We start from the raw sequence: 14902 nt of genomic DNA on the forward strand, positions 1-14902 counted from the left end.
GGTCCCAGTCCGTGATGTGGATTCGTTTGCCGATAGGTTTGGCGGGTCCCGTTCGGATTTTGGTGGCCACTATGAAGTGGTCACTTCCCAAGTTTTCTTGCGTGTTGAACCATGTGGCGCCTGACACGTTTTTGGTGAACGTTAGGTCTGGTGTAGTGTCCACGCAGACGCTATTTCCTGTGCGCGTGGGTTGTGTCGGATCTGTGAGCAGCGTGAGTTGCTCCTGCTGCGCGTCTAGCCACAATTGACGGCCTTTGCGGTGATCGGTGCGATAGCCCCATGCCGATGAGTGTGCATTGAAGTCGCCTAGTATGACAAGTGGTTGTTTGTTTGCAATGTGTGCTGCTTTCCGGAATAGATTGAGGAATCTGTGTTGCTGTTTAGGCTTGCTGTATACGTTGAGCACAAACAGGCTGCCAGTTCCTCGCTTTGCCGTAGGAATAATTTCCACTAAGACGTGTTCTACGGACACAATGCCGGTCTCGTGTATGAGTGCCGGTATGTTTCGTTGATTAGCGTAGTGATTGGCGCTTTGCCTGTGCCCGATACATCGGAGCAGAAGGACGCATAGCCTGATAATTTGGCCTGACCCCCCGTCTCTTGGAGGGCAATTATGTCTGGAGCTTCGGAATCCTTAGTTTGTAGGAACTGCTGGAGATTCCCTCGCTTGCGGCGGAATCCCCGGCAGTTCCATTGCCATATGACGTACATAGCGCTTTTACCGCTATTCCAGGCCATCGTTGGTCGGGCGGTTGTAAGGCTTAGTTACTTTAATGGGCCCTACGCTAGGCCTTTGTTGGGCGTTTTCGAGGACCGCGATTCTGGCATTATAACTTTCGGCAAGGTTTGTTATCATGGTGTGGAATGTTTTATGCATTATCTCGAATTTGATATCAATGGCCCTGGTGATTTCCTCTATGATCGTCTCTTCCCTGATGTTACGCTTAGAGGTGCCAGAGTGGGCGGTTTTCCCTTGGGAAGGAGGGGATTGTTCTACCGCTCTGCGCTTCGCGGGTAGGCTCTCGGTATCGGAATCTGGCTGCGCGTATTGTGTGGTAGGTTCTGCAACTGCCGGAGGTGCATCTATCTCTATATGGACAGTTTCTGGTTCTGCGGGTACAACTTCTTTCGGCGGTGTCGCCTTCAGTTGGGCTACCTCGGCCTTGAGGGCCTTATTCTCTGTTAGTAGAATTTCGAGCATTTGTTTGATTTTAGTTAGCTCGCTGTCGTGAGAGGAGGGGAGCGTGGGGTTTTCTATCTTAGTGGGTTCGGACTGGGAGACTACATTTGCCCAGCTCACCTTGTTGTTATTGGTTGAGGTCTTGCTTTCTTGTTTAGCCTGGGGTCTATGTCCCGATGGGGATCTTGATCTGGATGCCTTGCGATCGGCAGCAGTGTCCCTCGATTTTGATCGGGATGGGCGTTGGGCTGCCGTTGTCTGCTTGTCTGCTTGACGTGGCAACGATGGGTCTCTGCCGCCGCCGCCGCTGTGGTTGTGCAAGGTTTGTTGTTGTTGTTGTCGCTGTTTTTCCCACTGGCGCTGTTTGATGAGGAAAGGCGTCTGAAAGCGTCTCTGGCAGCTCTTGTCTCCCGTGGGGTGATCTTTACCGCACAGCGTGCACTTAGGGTTGCAGCTGTGATTGTCCGCGGGGTTTTGGGCACCACAGTCTTTGCACTGTTTCTTGTCGGGGGTAGGGCACACGTCCGCGCGATGACCGATCCGGCCGCAGGCTCCGCACACTTCGACTTTTTTCTTGTGGAGGTAGCAGCGGTACTCGGCGCCTCTGTAGTAGACGTAGAAGGGTACATTTGGGCCTTCAAAGATGATGATGGCTGAGTTGGTGTTGCCCATGCGACGGGCCTGCAGGATGGTGGGGTTCTTCTTGTAGATGAGACTTTTGGTGATGTCCTCCGCAGTGTCGTAGTCCGGAATGTTGTGGATTACGCCTTTGTAGGTGTCTGCCGGTGGGGCGGCGTAGGCTGTGGCTTCGTAGTGCGTGTCTCCAATTTGGAGTTCCCTGATGCGGTTGTATTTCTCAGCATTTGCCATTCGCGGAGTGCTGATTACTATGACATTTTTTTCCACGCAGGAGCGATATATGTCATCTTCCGCCTCTGCAATCGGTACTGCTGCGGCTCGCAATACTTCATCTCGAATTTGCGCATCACTTAGTTTTGAGACATTTAGCCCGTCGCGGGGCCGTACGATGATCTTTATATCTTCCTTTGGAAGTTGTGGCTGTCGCGGCGGCTTCGGTTTCTTGGTGGTACGCGCTGCGCTCTGGCACGCACCAGAACGCGCTTCGCCAGTGCCAGTTGTTTTGCTTGTTTCATCAGCCATTATGCTGAACTGCTCTATAGCTCTACGGCTCCTATTACGGTGGCTGGTAAGCCAGCCCGCTTCTTTAGTTACTTCTTCAGGTGCAATAGTTTCTCCCTCTACTTCAACGACGTCCATGCCTTGAAAAGAGCTTACCCGGTGGGTCGGTGGGGTGGTTGACCCGCCCTCGGTGCGGCCTTGGGGCTCCGCGTCGTCCGGCATCGTGCAGCTGCGGCGCGGCGAGGCGATGATGCCGTAGTCTTGGTTAGGGCTGGCTGTCGTTCGGTGTGCCCGAACGGGTTTTGGGCCGTAATGGCCCTCCCGGTGGGCCGATGGTGATGAAACTGGTGTCCAGCGAGAGCCTGTAGCTTCAGGGACCTGACACCGTAGGAATTTTGGTCGAAACGTAGTTTGCACGCCACCAAAATTGGTTGTTCACGGAGCTCATGCGAGGTACGTTCGCTCCGGTTCGCCCAGATATCTATTTTTGTCGATACACTGCAGAAACAAAATAAAACAAGAAATAAGGACAAGTTTGTTCGAATCGCCATGGATTTTTGTGGGATCGATCGAAGGTAACGTTTCAATGGGATCTTGGTGTTCATGTCGAGGTACTATATATATATATATATATATATATATATATATATATATATATATATATATATATATATATAAAAGGAAGACCGCAAATCATTCCGCGGTTTCCTCCGCCTCTCAGAAGCTGTCAGCAGGGAAGAACTTTCTGATTAATACTGTATAGGCTCTCCGTACGTGGAACCGAACAATGAAGAAAAAGTTTTCAAAGCAACACCACCTCGGGCGAATTTCATTGCGGCACTAGTGTGGTCATCTGAAACTGTACTCCTCGCTGACGCAGCTGAAAACTGAGACTGGCATGGTGCTTCTTCATTTTTGCTACCTTTCAGACAGCGCTTGCATTCTAGTGTCTATTGCTCTCGCGGCAGTTTAAAAATTTCCTTCATTTCCTATTGTCCCCAATGACGCGGTGCAAGTGCTACACTGTAAAAAGAGGAAGTTTGTAAAAAAAAAAAGAAAAGCAAGAGAAGTATGACAATTTTAGGGACATATTTTATTCGGTTTTCTTATGTCGTCTGTTTCTCGCTTATTCCGCAGTTTTAAGAAAATAATCAGTTCATGTTTTTCCGTTATTTCACAGGAACATTCTGTAGAAACTGTTTATCCCTTTTTTTATTTTTTCACAACTACAAAACCACCTTCATCTTGTGTTTGGCGCAGCATAGCCTAAGTCACTTTTGTGCCACTAAACTCCATTAATAAGATTAACAATATCATAAATAACGAAAATGTTTCCGCAGTTTTCCTCACTATCACGCTTCATTTTCTGATGCAGACATGTATGAAAGGAAATTTTTACGAGCGTTCGATTACGGCATAACGTTTCAAAGAAAACGCATATGGTTTCCTGGAAACGGAGGCTGTTTCGTAGATAAGAAAGGCTCTGTCCTTTAGTCCTGGGATCAAGTTCTGAACAATCGGCCAGTCGGGTAGGGCCAAGCTGACCAGGAGACCATAGCCACATACGGCGCGAGTGCAAACGTAACTCGTAATGGGCACGTTTATGCTGCGATGAGTGATCAGTTAATTGAAAGATGTTTATGTTGTAAACACTAACTACTAAGATTACGGTGACGCCGCGAATGTAGCCGGAAAGTGCTCGTATCAGCGATCATTGTATTAAAAACGAAAGAAAGATGCTTAAGTATAAACAGCCCACCCGAAGAGAATCTCTTGTGTTCATTCGATGGTGCACATCAACTTTGTCCACATTCGCAAAAAAACATCTATTAGGCTGTAACTGCTAGTATCAGCATTTGTCAGCCAATGGCGGTGTTGGACATATTATCAGCGAAGGCAACTGGCCAATGGCAAACAGGTCTTACGAACGACAAGATCTATGAATTCGGCCCCAGAACAATTCATCATGATTTCGTCGCTCCATGCACATACATAACTTAGCTATACCTAAGCGCGAACTTCGAAACGCTGCCCACAGAAAACATATAATGATAAGTCGGTGGCAATTCTGCTCAGGAGGAAGCACTACATCGCGTAACCACGTTGTCCGCTGTACACGCGCACATATTCAAGACGAGAATCCTGACGTGAATCAGTGTCACCGCGAATTTGAGGAAATAAGTTTCAGTCGAGTTGAACTCGATTTTCTGGTGGAACTCTGGAGGATAGCGAGGCGGCCGGCCTAAACTAAGCCTGCGAGTCAGCGGCACGCCAGTGTAAAAGTCGAACCTTGGCGTGCCGGGCCTCAAAACAGGTGGTCCGGTTCTCAGTAAACTTCCAGGAATATGGCGAGTGAAAACTGTTTTCGGAGTGCAGCGCGTGGTCCGACGTGTTTCGAGCTGGCCAAATGCGGCGGCCGCTGACCGTTGAGATTAATCTCCTCCGCACGCCGCGGTGGCGCGTACGAGACGAAAATCATAACTTTCGTGCACGAAGGTGGCGTGTCCTGCTGGCTTTCCGAGACCGTCTGAGGCGACTGCACCTTTACTTCTCCTATGACGTTGCACAAAGACAAGCAAATAACAGCGCTTCAGAGAACTTACTGTGCTTTTCGAACACAGGAAAAGCGTCTACGCGGCTGCAAATTCTCGCTCAGCGGAGTTTAGATTGAATGCGAGGAACCGCATAGCCGAACGCGAAAATTTATTCGTGTGAGCGGTAGTTTTCGGGTTCTTTAACTACACCGTCCACGTAGGGCTCTCTTCCGTTAGCGAGCCTTCGGCGCGACTTGTCCCTTCTGCCCTTACGCACCTCCTGTGCAATTGTTCCGCACTTCGTTCATCAATACGCCATTGCCTGTAGAATGTGGGCTACGTCCAAACCGCATTTCAATTTCTCGTGCAAATAATGCCCGCCTCCTAGTGAAATTTACCTTAGGGATTGGAATTGTGCCTCCTGACATAAGTGATATTTAAAAATAGGTAAAAGTCTTCGCAGAAGCACCCAGTATGTACACCCGTGAGCAAAAGTACATGGACCACAGGCTCACAAAAAAAAAGAAAACCGAATTTCTTCGTAATTCAACCCTCATAAATTGAAACTGACGAATGCACGGAAAGTTCGCAATGCCAAGTTTGGAGTGCAGCTTTTTTTTATATGTTGCTTAAGAGATGTTGCCGCCTTTAATTGGCGCCGGCTACTCCTCTTGACATGGAGATGCGCAAATAATGAAGCCCACGGATATAAAAAGAAATGACTTAAAAGCACTAAAACTGAAAGTTAACTCCGAACCACAGTTCCACAAAGTAGGCCCTAAGAGAGAGAGAGAGAGAGAGAGAGAGAGAGGGGGGGGTAGTGTCTACCTAGTGGACATGTTCATTTCGTCAGCTTCAGAAGTTCTGATTGGTGGGGCTGGGGTACGCGTGAGAAGGAAACAGGCGCCCCCAGCCAATCAGCACTTCCGCAGCAGACGAAATAGACATGTCCACTAGGTGGACACTTACTGCTCAATTTCTAGTCAAATTCACAGCAACAGGAGAAAATCGCATTTATCGCGGAATCTGTAGTCCGTATACTTTTGCTCAAGGAACTACATATCAGGTGCTTCAGCAGATTTACGCTGCAGGGCAAAATTTCGAATTGAAAAATAAAAACACTCTTGCGGCTACCCAGCTAGACGCCCTTTGTACGAAATTATAATGGAATTATTAAATATTGTAGCCACGAAGGAAAAGGTTCAAATTATTTGATAAAATGTCACTTTTCATATGAAACTTGGTTCTAAAAGTATTCCAAGGGAAAAAGAAGAACAAAACTCTGTAGGGTATCAAAGAGAACACCGAATGCATAGCCATTTTTGACCCTTATGAGAACAGTGTATCAATCGTTTCACTTGAAGAACTCGAAGGTTCCTGTGATTTGTTGTTCAGCATCACAGTGGTGAAGTTGAAGAGCCATTACAGTGCTCAGAAGTGTTGTGACATTCAACAAGATTTGCTGAGTAGCCATCGTGTGTAGCGAAATGTTCGAAAAGTTGAAGGAGAGGGTAGCCAGATGCTCGCGCAAAATTGTGGCCTTCCAGTTTGCTTGTACAGAAATAATATTTGACACAGTTGTTCATGACCGCATTTCATAGCGACTACGCAAGCTTAATATGTTTAAAAGGCGTTGTAGGGGCCATCATACAGACTGGCACTGAGCTATTCGCTGGATTAAATGGCACTCGTGAAGAAAATTTAGGTGATGACTGCATTCAGAAAACCAGGGCCCGCACTCACAAAACTTACGTTGCGTAAGGTTGTTTATTGACTGGCCAGTCATGATAGCGATCAGCTTGGTAACGAGACAAGCTATAAATTCAGACGCCATTTACGTAAGATCCCTTAATCAATGAGAAACGAATGGATAAAACCATTTCTGAGCAACCCATTCATAAAGGATTTTTTAAAATGAAACTGCGATCGTTAGGAAGCGACAGTCTATGAAATATTATGAACGTTGTAGGATCCAGCTATGCAATTTTATGCTTGATGCTATTCTCGTAGTCGGGAAAAGACAGCCGGTTTTCAGTTAAAAAAAATGAAGAGAACCGCCTTGGAGTGCTAATTTTGAAAATAAAGTGAGACTGGAGTGCAATTTACGATGCATGAACTGTAACGTTTGAGAATGCCCTAGATATTGAGCAGATGGCTCCCTTACCAGACTGCTGACGTCAGTTGTATGCACCTTCCAGTTTCGTGCCACACTAATCTCAAACAAAGCTTTGCCAAAGATGCTAAAGTTTGTTTTGCAGCACTTTCAGTCACAAGTAATCACAGTGCATCGCAGTTTAAAATGGTGGGAACTTCCCCTGCATGCTGTGCTGAGGTACAGACTACATGGGCATGGGAAGGCGATTATTTCAACAATATATATTAGACCGTGAATAATGGCACCGCAAAGGCCAGAAGAACATTTTGTTGCGGAAGCCTGAAGTTTATGCCTAAACCTCCGTCAAGAGGCAGAAAAAAGATGGCGGCTGAAACGTTTACATTAGGGAACATCATTTCTGGAGTGGTGGGCAATATTTTGGGCACAAAAGAACAAACGCATAGCATCAGCTATTCGCCTGATTGCAGTCGTTACCGAAATGATTCCACTGTGAGCTCGTGCTTATATTGATGGGCTCTTAGCACACTGATGGAAATGGCGTGAGAGATGTTCACTAGTTTGAAATACAAAAAGTAAGGGAGCGGCTTGGTAGCAATATGAATTGTAGTAAACATGAGCTGATTAAGTAAGCAGGTGTGCTGCGGCGTAAGTAGACCGACATGAAGAGAGACTCGATGACCACGAGAAGGCGCATGTGAAAACGGTGGTGTTGATGAGAAGCGCTTCCCGTGGGCAGCGCGTGCGAAGGGACACACCTGTAGCGCTGCACTGCCGATCCGGGCAGCATTGCGTGTGTAGCGTGCGTTGGAAAATGTGGCCCGACTATTACGAACTGAATGAACAAGCGTGGTGTGAGCGCGCACAAACACGAAGAGATCACACTGAATGACAGCAGACAACGACTGTCAAAACGCTGGCAGCAAGCATACGCCGCAACGGGCGAAGGTACGTGCGGTCTATCGCTTCAACGGAAACTGAGCGGCGAATGCACTTAAAGGTCAGAGCCGTGTGGAGATAAGAGACGGTGCGAGCGAGCGACGAGCGCGGTTGTTGGCAGAGAAGTGCGCCCCCCCCCCCCCCCCCCCCCCTTGCTCCCTCCGGCGATTTAGGACCTAGGAGTATGGATGATGAGAAACGGAGAGTTTGCTAAGTTGAGATTTTGTGCGTCTGCTTACATTAGGTCAACTTGGTGTTTCCCACAAGATATCAAGGACAACGTAACACAATTCTCGGTGTGCGTAGAGTAATTTCACATCAGTACAAATTATAGACCACTCTTTATGATGCCCCATGTAACCCTATCAGGTGTTGGTTTAATAAAGTAAGCATCGTATTGTCGGTAAAATGCAAATAAAAACAAATCGCACATAACACACACGCCATACTGCACAACATAACAATGTATTGCTGATAACGATAAGCTATTTTAGGATTATGGACTTTTTCATCGTCGATATGCTATGATAAGAATGTCGCATCTGTTTTATTTGTTTCATTTTTAAAAAATTGGAACACTATTTTTTTAATGTCTCCTATAGAGGTAGCTTTATTTCGCCTCTTCGGTGAATTGCCTAAAAAGTTGGACACTACTTGCACGAGAAATCAGGACATGACATTTAGTTAAATAACAAAAATGAACTGTTAAAATTAGCCTTAAAGGGTTCACTTAATTATCGTAAATTCAACAATACTCAAGAACATAAGCCGCAAATGTTGAACCGGAGCAGGTCAGTTGCCAATAATTGGCGGTTTGCTAGAAGTCCGGACAAGAGAACTAGTGTTGACGCATGCCTGAACGAAATTGTGGTGCATTTCCCCCCTCACCTTTTTATCCCTTCTTCCTGGGCGTTCCAGTAAAAAAAAAAAAAAAAAAAAAAAAAAAAAAAAAAAAAAAAAAAAAAAAAAAAAATAGAAAACGTATTTGCCCACTGAGTTATACACACGTTACGCAAATTGCGTGACAAAATGTTTGTTATACAACCGTGAGGGCAGCAAAGTCGACGTTCATTTGATTTACACATTATTGCATCTTCTCTTTCATAGCGAAGTGGTTAGTGCGACCATAGAAGCGCTCGAACACGTTATATGCCTTTTCCCACGGCATCCTGTGTGAACTAAATAAATCACGCAGTTTATGTTTGAAGGGAATGTAGAGGTTGTGAGGCATGTTAGAGGATGATGTGCAGAATTAATTTTAAAGCGTGCGGGTTCACTAAAGGTTAAGTAAAAAGTGATAAACCCTCCGTTTTCACCTGTTTAGAGGTGTTATGTGAAACGCTTACACAATTTACCCGCTGCACTAAGAGAACCTTAAATGAAAGCAATTCTATATTAGCAGAGAATGGGGCCATGTTATGCTCGATGTGCAACGAAAGTTTCAAGTTTGTAGGTTGAACAGACTTTGTAGAAAATTACCTACACAAGCGTTCCAAAGCTCAATAAGCGTATTTTAGGGACCGCGCAGGTAGTTCTCCCAGTGTCCTGAAAGATCTCAACGTGCCACAAAGTTGACATTTCGAGGCAACAGATGGATGATGGATGATGCATCTTATGCATGATGTGTGGGCAAAGTTTCAAGAGCGTCCATTATTTACTGGCTTTACAGCAAGTTCCTTGAGGAAGCGCTCCAAAGCGTTGTGCGACTGTTATTCGCCATGTTCCCAGAGTCATTAGAAAACTGTACGTGACACCGAGTTTACATATTCCATAGAAATGGGGGCCATCGTAGGGATGATAAGTGGGAAAAAAATTACACCTCCCATGCACCCTGTACAGATGGTAAACCAGCGAAGCTGAAATGTGCGGCCCCAGTGTTTATCACTGGGTTAATCTCAATGGTTCATTAAAGTCTTTCTCAGTAATTGGTTACGTCTTTGTTTAGCTTGGCCGCACGAGTCGCCGGATCGGCCCGACATTGCCTCTCGCGCTCTGCATTGCGGGCTCGATCTTCTGCCGAGGCGTTGGCGTGACGCCGATGAGATCTCTCCCACTCCTGCTCTCGGCGGCTCATACCCACATATCGAACGTGGGTATGAACCACACATGATTTCTTTCTTTCTTGTCCCGAGCTCACACCTGCATATTGTCACGTAGTAGTGACGCTGAAGAAAACAGTCGTAAAACTGTGTACGACGAAACTGGTTGTTTATTGGGCGAACCTGTGCCCACAAAAGCAAGGTACACTCAAAGCACAACGATAGCGGCGAACACAGTCGGTGATCGTCGAAAATCTGATCAGCGGCGAAATGCGTCGGCTTTTATACCTGAGTCATCGAAGGTTCCAGATTAATCCCTGATGCCCGCGTGTCTTCCAGAAAGTTCTAGACAATTCGCGTCGCTCATACAATCAGATTACATGGGCGTCGGTGACCACAGACGACGGATAGAAGCATCGATAACGTCCGAGAAGCTTCCAATGCAGGCGCGTCCTGCGCCGAGCGATAACGTTTAACATTTGTCAGCCAATGTACCAGTGAAAGATAAACATGTGTACGTGTCAATACCCTCCCCTTAAAAAGCATCGTCCCGATGCTACAAACAAACACAAAAGCGAAAACAAAACCATGCGTAATAAACAAAATAACAAAAAACAATAACAAAATAACAAAGTACCTAAGTTTGTCAGCGGGCGTAGAAAGGCTTAAGACGCACCACGTGGATGACTTCAGGTCGTGCCCGGCGCCGCTGTGATTGCGAAATGCCGTCTGGCACGACCTCATAGTCCAGTGCGCCAATACGTCGGGTGATCTTATATGGTCCGAAATAGCGACGTAACAGCTTCTCGCTAAGTCCTCGTCGGCGTATCGGAGTCCAGACCCAAACACGGTCACCGGGCTGGTACTCGACGTAGCGTCGTCGAAGGTTGTAGTGTCGGCTGTCGGTCCTCTGCTGGTTCTTGATGCGCAGTCGGGCGAGCTGTCGACCTTCTTCGGCACGCTGCAAATAAGTGGCAACGTCGAGATTTTCTTCGTCAGCGACGTCTGGTAGCATGGCGTCAAGCGTCGTTGCCGGGTTCCTTCCGTAGACCAGGTTGAACGGCGCCATGTGCGTCGTTTCTTGCACGGCCGTGTTGTATGCGAAGGTCACGTACGGAAGGATGGCATCCCACGTCTTGTGTTCGACGTCGACGTACATTGCCAGCATGTCGGCGATGGTCTTATTTAGGCGCTCGGTGAGGCCATTCGTCTGCGGGTGGTAGGCGGTGGTGCGGCGATGGCTTGTCTGGCTGTACCGCAGGATGGCTTGAGTTAGTTCTGCCGTAAAGGCCGTGCCTCTGTCGGTGATGAGGACTTCTGGGGCACCGTGACGCAGGAGGATGTTCTCAACGAAGAATCGGGCTACCTCGGCGGCACTGCCTTTGGGCAAGGCTTTTGTTTCGGCGTAGCGGGTGAGGTAGTCCGTAGCGACGACGATCCATTTATTTCCGGACGTCGACGTCGGAAAAGGCCCCAGTAAGTCCATCCCGATCTGCTGGAACGGTCGGCGAGGTGGCTCGATTGGCTGTAGAAGTCCGGCTGGCCTTGTCGGCGGTGTTTTGCGTCGCTGACAGTCTCGGCATGTCCTTACGTAATGGGCGACGTCGGCAGAGAGGCGAGGCCAGTAGTATTTTTCTTGTATCCTCGCGAGAGTGCGTGAAAAACCGAGATGTCCAGCCGTTGGGTCGTCATGGAGAGCTTGCAGAACCTCTGGACGCAATGCTGAGGGTACCACGAGGAGGTAGTTGGCTCGGAGAGGCGAGAAGTTCTTCTTTAGGAGAATGTCGTTTTGCAAGAAAAACGACGCCAATCCTCGCCTGAACACCTTCGGCACAATGACGGTCTTGCCTTCCAGGTAGTCTACAAGGCTCCTTAGTTCCGGGTCGGCTCGCTGTTGTTCGGCGAATTCGTCGGCACTGATTGGTCCCAAGAAAGTGTCGTCATCCTGGTCGTCCTGTGGCGGCGGTTCGACGGGGGCGCGAGACAAGCAGTCGGCGTCAGAGTGCTTTCGCCCGGACTTGTAAACGACGGTGATGTCGAATTCTTGAAGTCTCAGACTCCATCGTGCGAGGCGACCTGAAGGATCCTTCAAGTTAGCTAGCCAACACAAGGCGTGGTGGTCGCTCACAACTTTAAAGGGCCTGCCATAGAGGTAGGGACGAAACTTTGATGTAGCCCAGATGATGGCGAGGCACTCCTTTTCTGTTGTGGAATAATTTGCTTCCGCCTTCGATAGCGACCGGCTAGCGTAACTTACAACCCTTTCTAGTCCATCAGTCCTCTGCACAAGCACGGCGCCGAGTCCTACGCTGCTTGCGTCGGTGTGGACTTCGGTATCGGCGTTTTCGTCGAAATGCGCAAGTACTGGCGGCGATTGCAGGCGTCGCTTCAGTTCTTCAAATGCTTCGAGTTGCGGCGTCTCCCACTTGAACTCGACGTCGGCCTTCGTGAGATACGTCAGTGGCTCTGCGATCCGTGAAAAATCCTTGACGAAGCGCCTGTAATAGGCGCACAGTCCAAGAAATCTACGCACTGCCTTCTTGTCAGCGGGCAGAGGAAAGTTGGAGATGGCCGCACTTTTCTGAGGGTCGGGGCGCACTCCAGACTTGTTGATGACGTGGCCTAAAAACAAGAGCTCCTCATACGCGAAGCGGCACTTTTCTGGCTTTAACGTGAGTCCGGAGGTTTTGATTGCTTGAAGAACTGTTTCAAGGCGCCGCAGGTGTTCTTCGAAGCTTGAGGCAAACACAACGACGTCGTCCAAATAGACGAGGCAAGTCTGCCACTTCAAGCCTGCCAGTACTGTATCCATGACGCGTTGGAAAGTCGCAGGTGCCGAGCAAAGACCAAACGGCATGACCTTGAACTCAAACAGTCCGTCTGGTGTTATAAAGGCCGTCTTCTCCCGATCCCTCTCGTCGACTTCGATTTGCCAGTAGCCGGTTTTGAGGTCCATCGACGAAAAATACTTTGCATTGTACAGTCGATCCAAGGCGTCGTCAATCCGTGGGAGGGGGTATACGTCCTTCTTCGTGACCTTGTTGAGGCGACGATAATCGACGCAGAAACGTAGGGTTCCATCCTTCTTCTTCACTAACACCACGGGGGACGCCCACGGACTCTTGGACGGCTGGATGATGTCGTCGCGTAGCATTTCGTCAACTTGTCGCCTTATGGCCTCGCGTTCGCGCGCCGAAACTCGGTACGGGCTCTGACGCAATGGGCGGGCATTTTCGTCGGTTATGATGCGGTGCTTGGCGACAGGGGTTTGTCGAACTTTTGACGACGACGAGAAGCAATCCTTGTATTGCAGGAGCAGAGCTTTTAGTCGTTCTTTCTTATGCCTGGGAAGGTTCTGATTGACGTCGAAAGTTGGTTCAGGTATTATAGTCGTCGTTGCGGGTGCACTGGAATCCGTGAAGGCGAAAGCACTGCTGGCTTGTACTATTTCGTCGATGTAGGCGACCGTGGTGCCTTTGTTAATGTGCTTGTATTCGGGGCTGAAGTTCGTGAGCATCACCGTTGCTTTCCCTGCACGTAGCTCAGCTATGCCTCTAGCGACGCAAATTTCACGGTCGAGCAGTAAGTGATGATCGCCCTCAATGACGCCCTCCATGTCTGCAGGCACTTCGGTGCCGACGGAAATCATTACGCTGGAGCGAGGCGGAACGGTGACTTGTTCTTCAAGCACATTCAAGGCATGGTAACTTATGCTTGTATGCGGTGGTATCGCGTTGTGCGTTGAAAGCGTTATCGACTTGGACCTTAAGTCGATGACTGCACCGTGTTGATTTAGAAAGTCCATGCCTAGGATGACATCCCTGGAGCAGTGCTGCAGGATTACGAAGCTCGCCGGGTAAGTGCGGTTGTTTACCGTGACTCGCGCTGTGCAGATTCCAGTCGGCGTTATTAGGTGGCCTCCCGCTGTCCGGATATCGGGTCCTTGCCAGGCTGTTTTCACCTTCTTCAACTTGGCGGCGAACGGGCCACTGAAGACGGAATAGTCGGCTCCAGTGTCGACGAGAGCGGTGACGTTATGGCCATCGATGAGCACGTCTAGATCGGTAGACCGGCGTCTGGCGTTGCGGTTAATTCGTGGCGTCGGATCACGGCTGCGTCGGCTTGCTCTGCTGCTGCTACGTCGCGTCGGAAGGTCTTCTTTCGGCGGCGAAGTGTTGTCAAGGCTGTTGCTAGGCGGCGTGCTGATATCTCGTCGTGATGAATCGCGAATCGTCGTCGTCGGCGGCGTCGGAGGATCTTCGGCATTGCGTCGTACAGCAACCGCACCTCCATCGGTTGCTGCCTTTAGTTTCCCGGATAGGGGCTCACGGACCGGCCCCGGGCTGGGCCAGTGTATGGTCGGCGCTGCGGCGACAGGTAACGTCCTGGTGACGGCGAGCGTGAGGGTCGTCGTGGTTGCCACTGGGCTCCGGCGAGGTAGTCGGCGATGTCACGTGGCCGCTCGCCAAGCTGTGGACGCGGCGCGTTGACGGCGAACCCTCGTAGGCCCATCTCGCGGTATGGGCATCGGCGGTAGACATGACCAGCTTCCCCGCAGTGATAGCAGAGCGGGCGGTGGTCGGGGGCGCGCCAAATGTCCGTCTTTCTCGGGTAGCTGCGCTGGGTGACGGGCGGGCGTGCTGGCTGCGGCGGCGGCGGTGGGCGACGGAACTGCGGCGTTACTTGGCCCTGGTGCGAGCGTGAAGGAGGGCCTTGATGACGGGCAACGGCGGCGTAAGTCAGCGCTTCCGGCTGGGGTTGCGGCGATTGCGGCTGCACATCAGGAACTCCAAGTGAGCGCTGAACTTCTTCTTTGACGACGGCGGCGATAGATGCCACTTGAGGCTGCGACCTGGGTAAGAGCTTCTGCAGCTCCTCGCGAACGACTGCTCTGATGGTCTCGCGCAGGTCGTCGGCGCCTAGAGCTTGAGCATCGGCGTAGTTGGTCAGGGCACGG

General features: G+C 49.5%; 1 protein-coding gene across 1 annotated transcript; it reads right to left on the reverse strand.

Annotated features, from left to right (window-relative positions):
- Positions 1 to 527: 527 nt before the first annotated feature.
- Positions 528 to 2787, reverse strand: LOC119457009 (uncharacterized). The gene has a single exon (XM_037718831.2). The coding sequence runs from the start codon at positions 2540 to 2542 to the stop codon at positions 725 to 727; it is 1818 nt and encodes a 605-aa protein (XP_037574759.1). The 5' UTR covers positions 2543 to 2787; the 3' UTR covers positions 528 to 724.
- Between the last annotated feature and the right edge of the window lie 12115 nt (positions 2788 to 14902).

This window comes from Dermacentor silvarum, chromosome 6, assembly GCF_013339745.2.
Source record: "Dermacentor silvarum isolate Dsil-2018 chromosome 6, BIME_Dsil_1.4, whole genome shotgun sequence".
Taxonomy (NCBI): Eukaryota; Metazoa; Arthropoda; class Arachnida; order Ixodida; family Ixodidae; genus Dermacentor; species Dermacentor silvarum.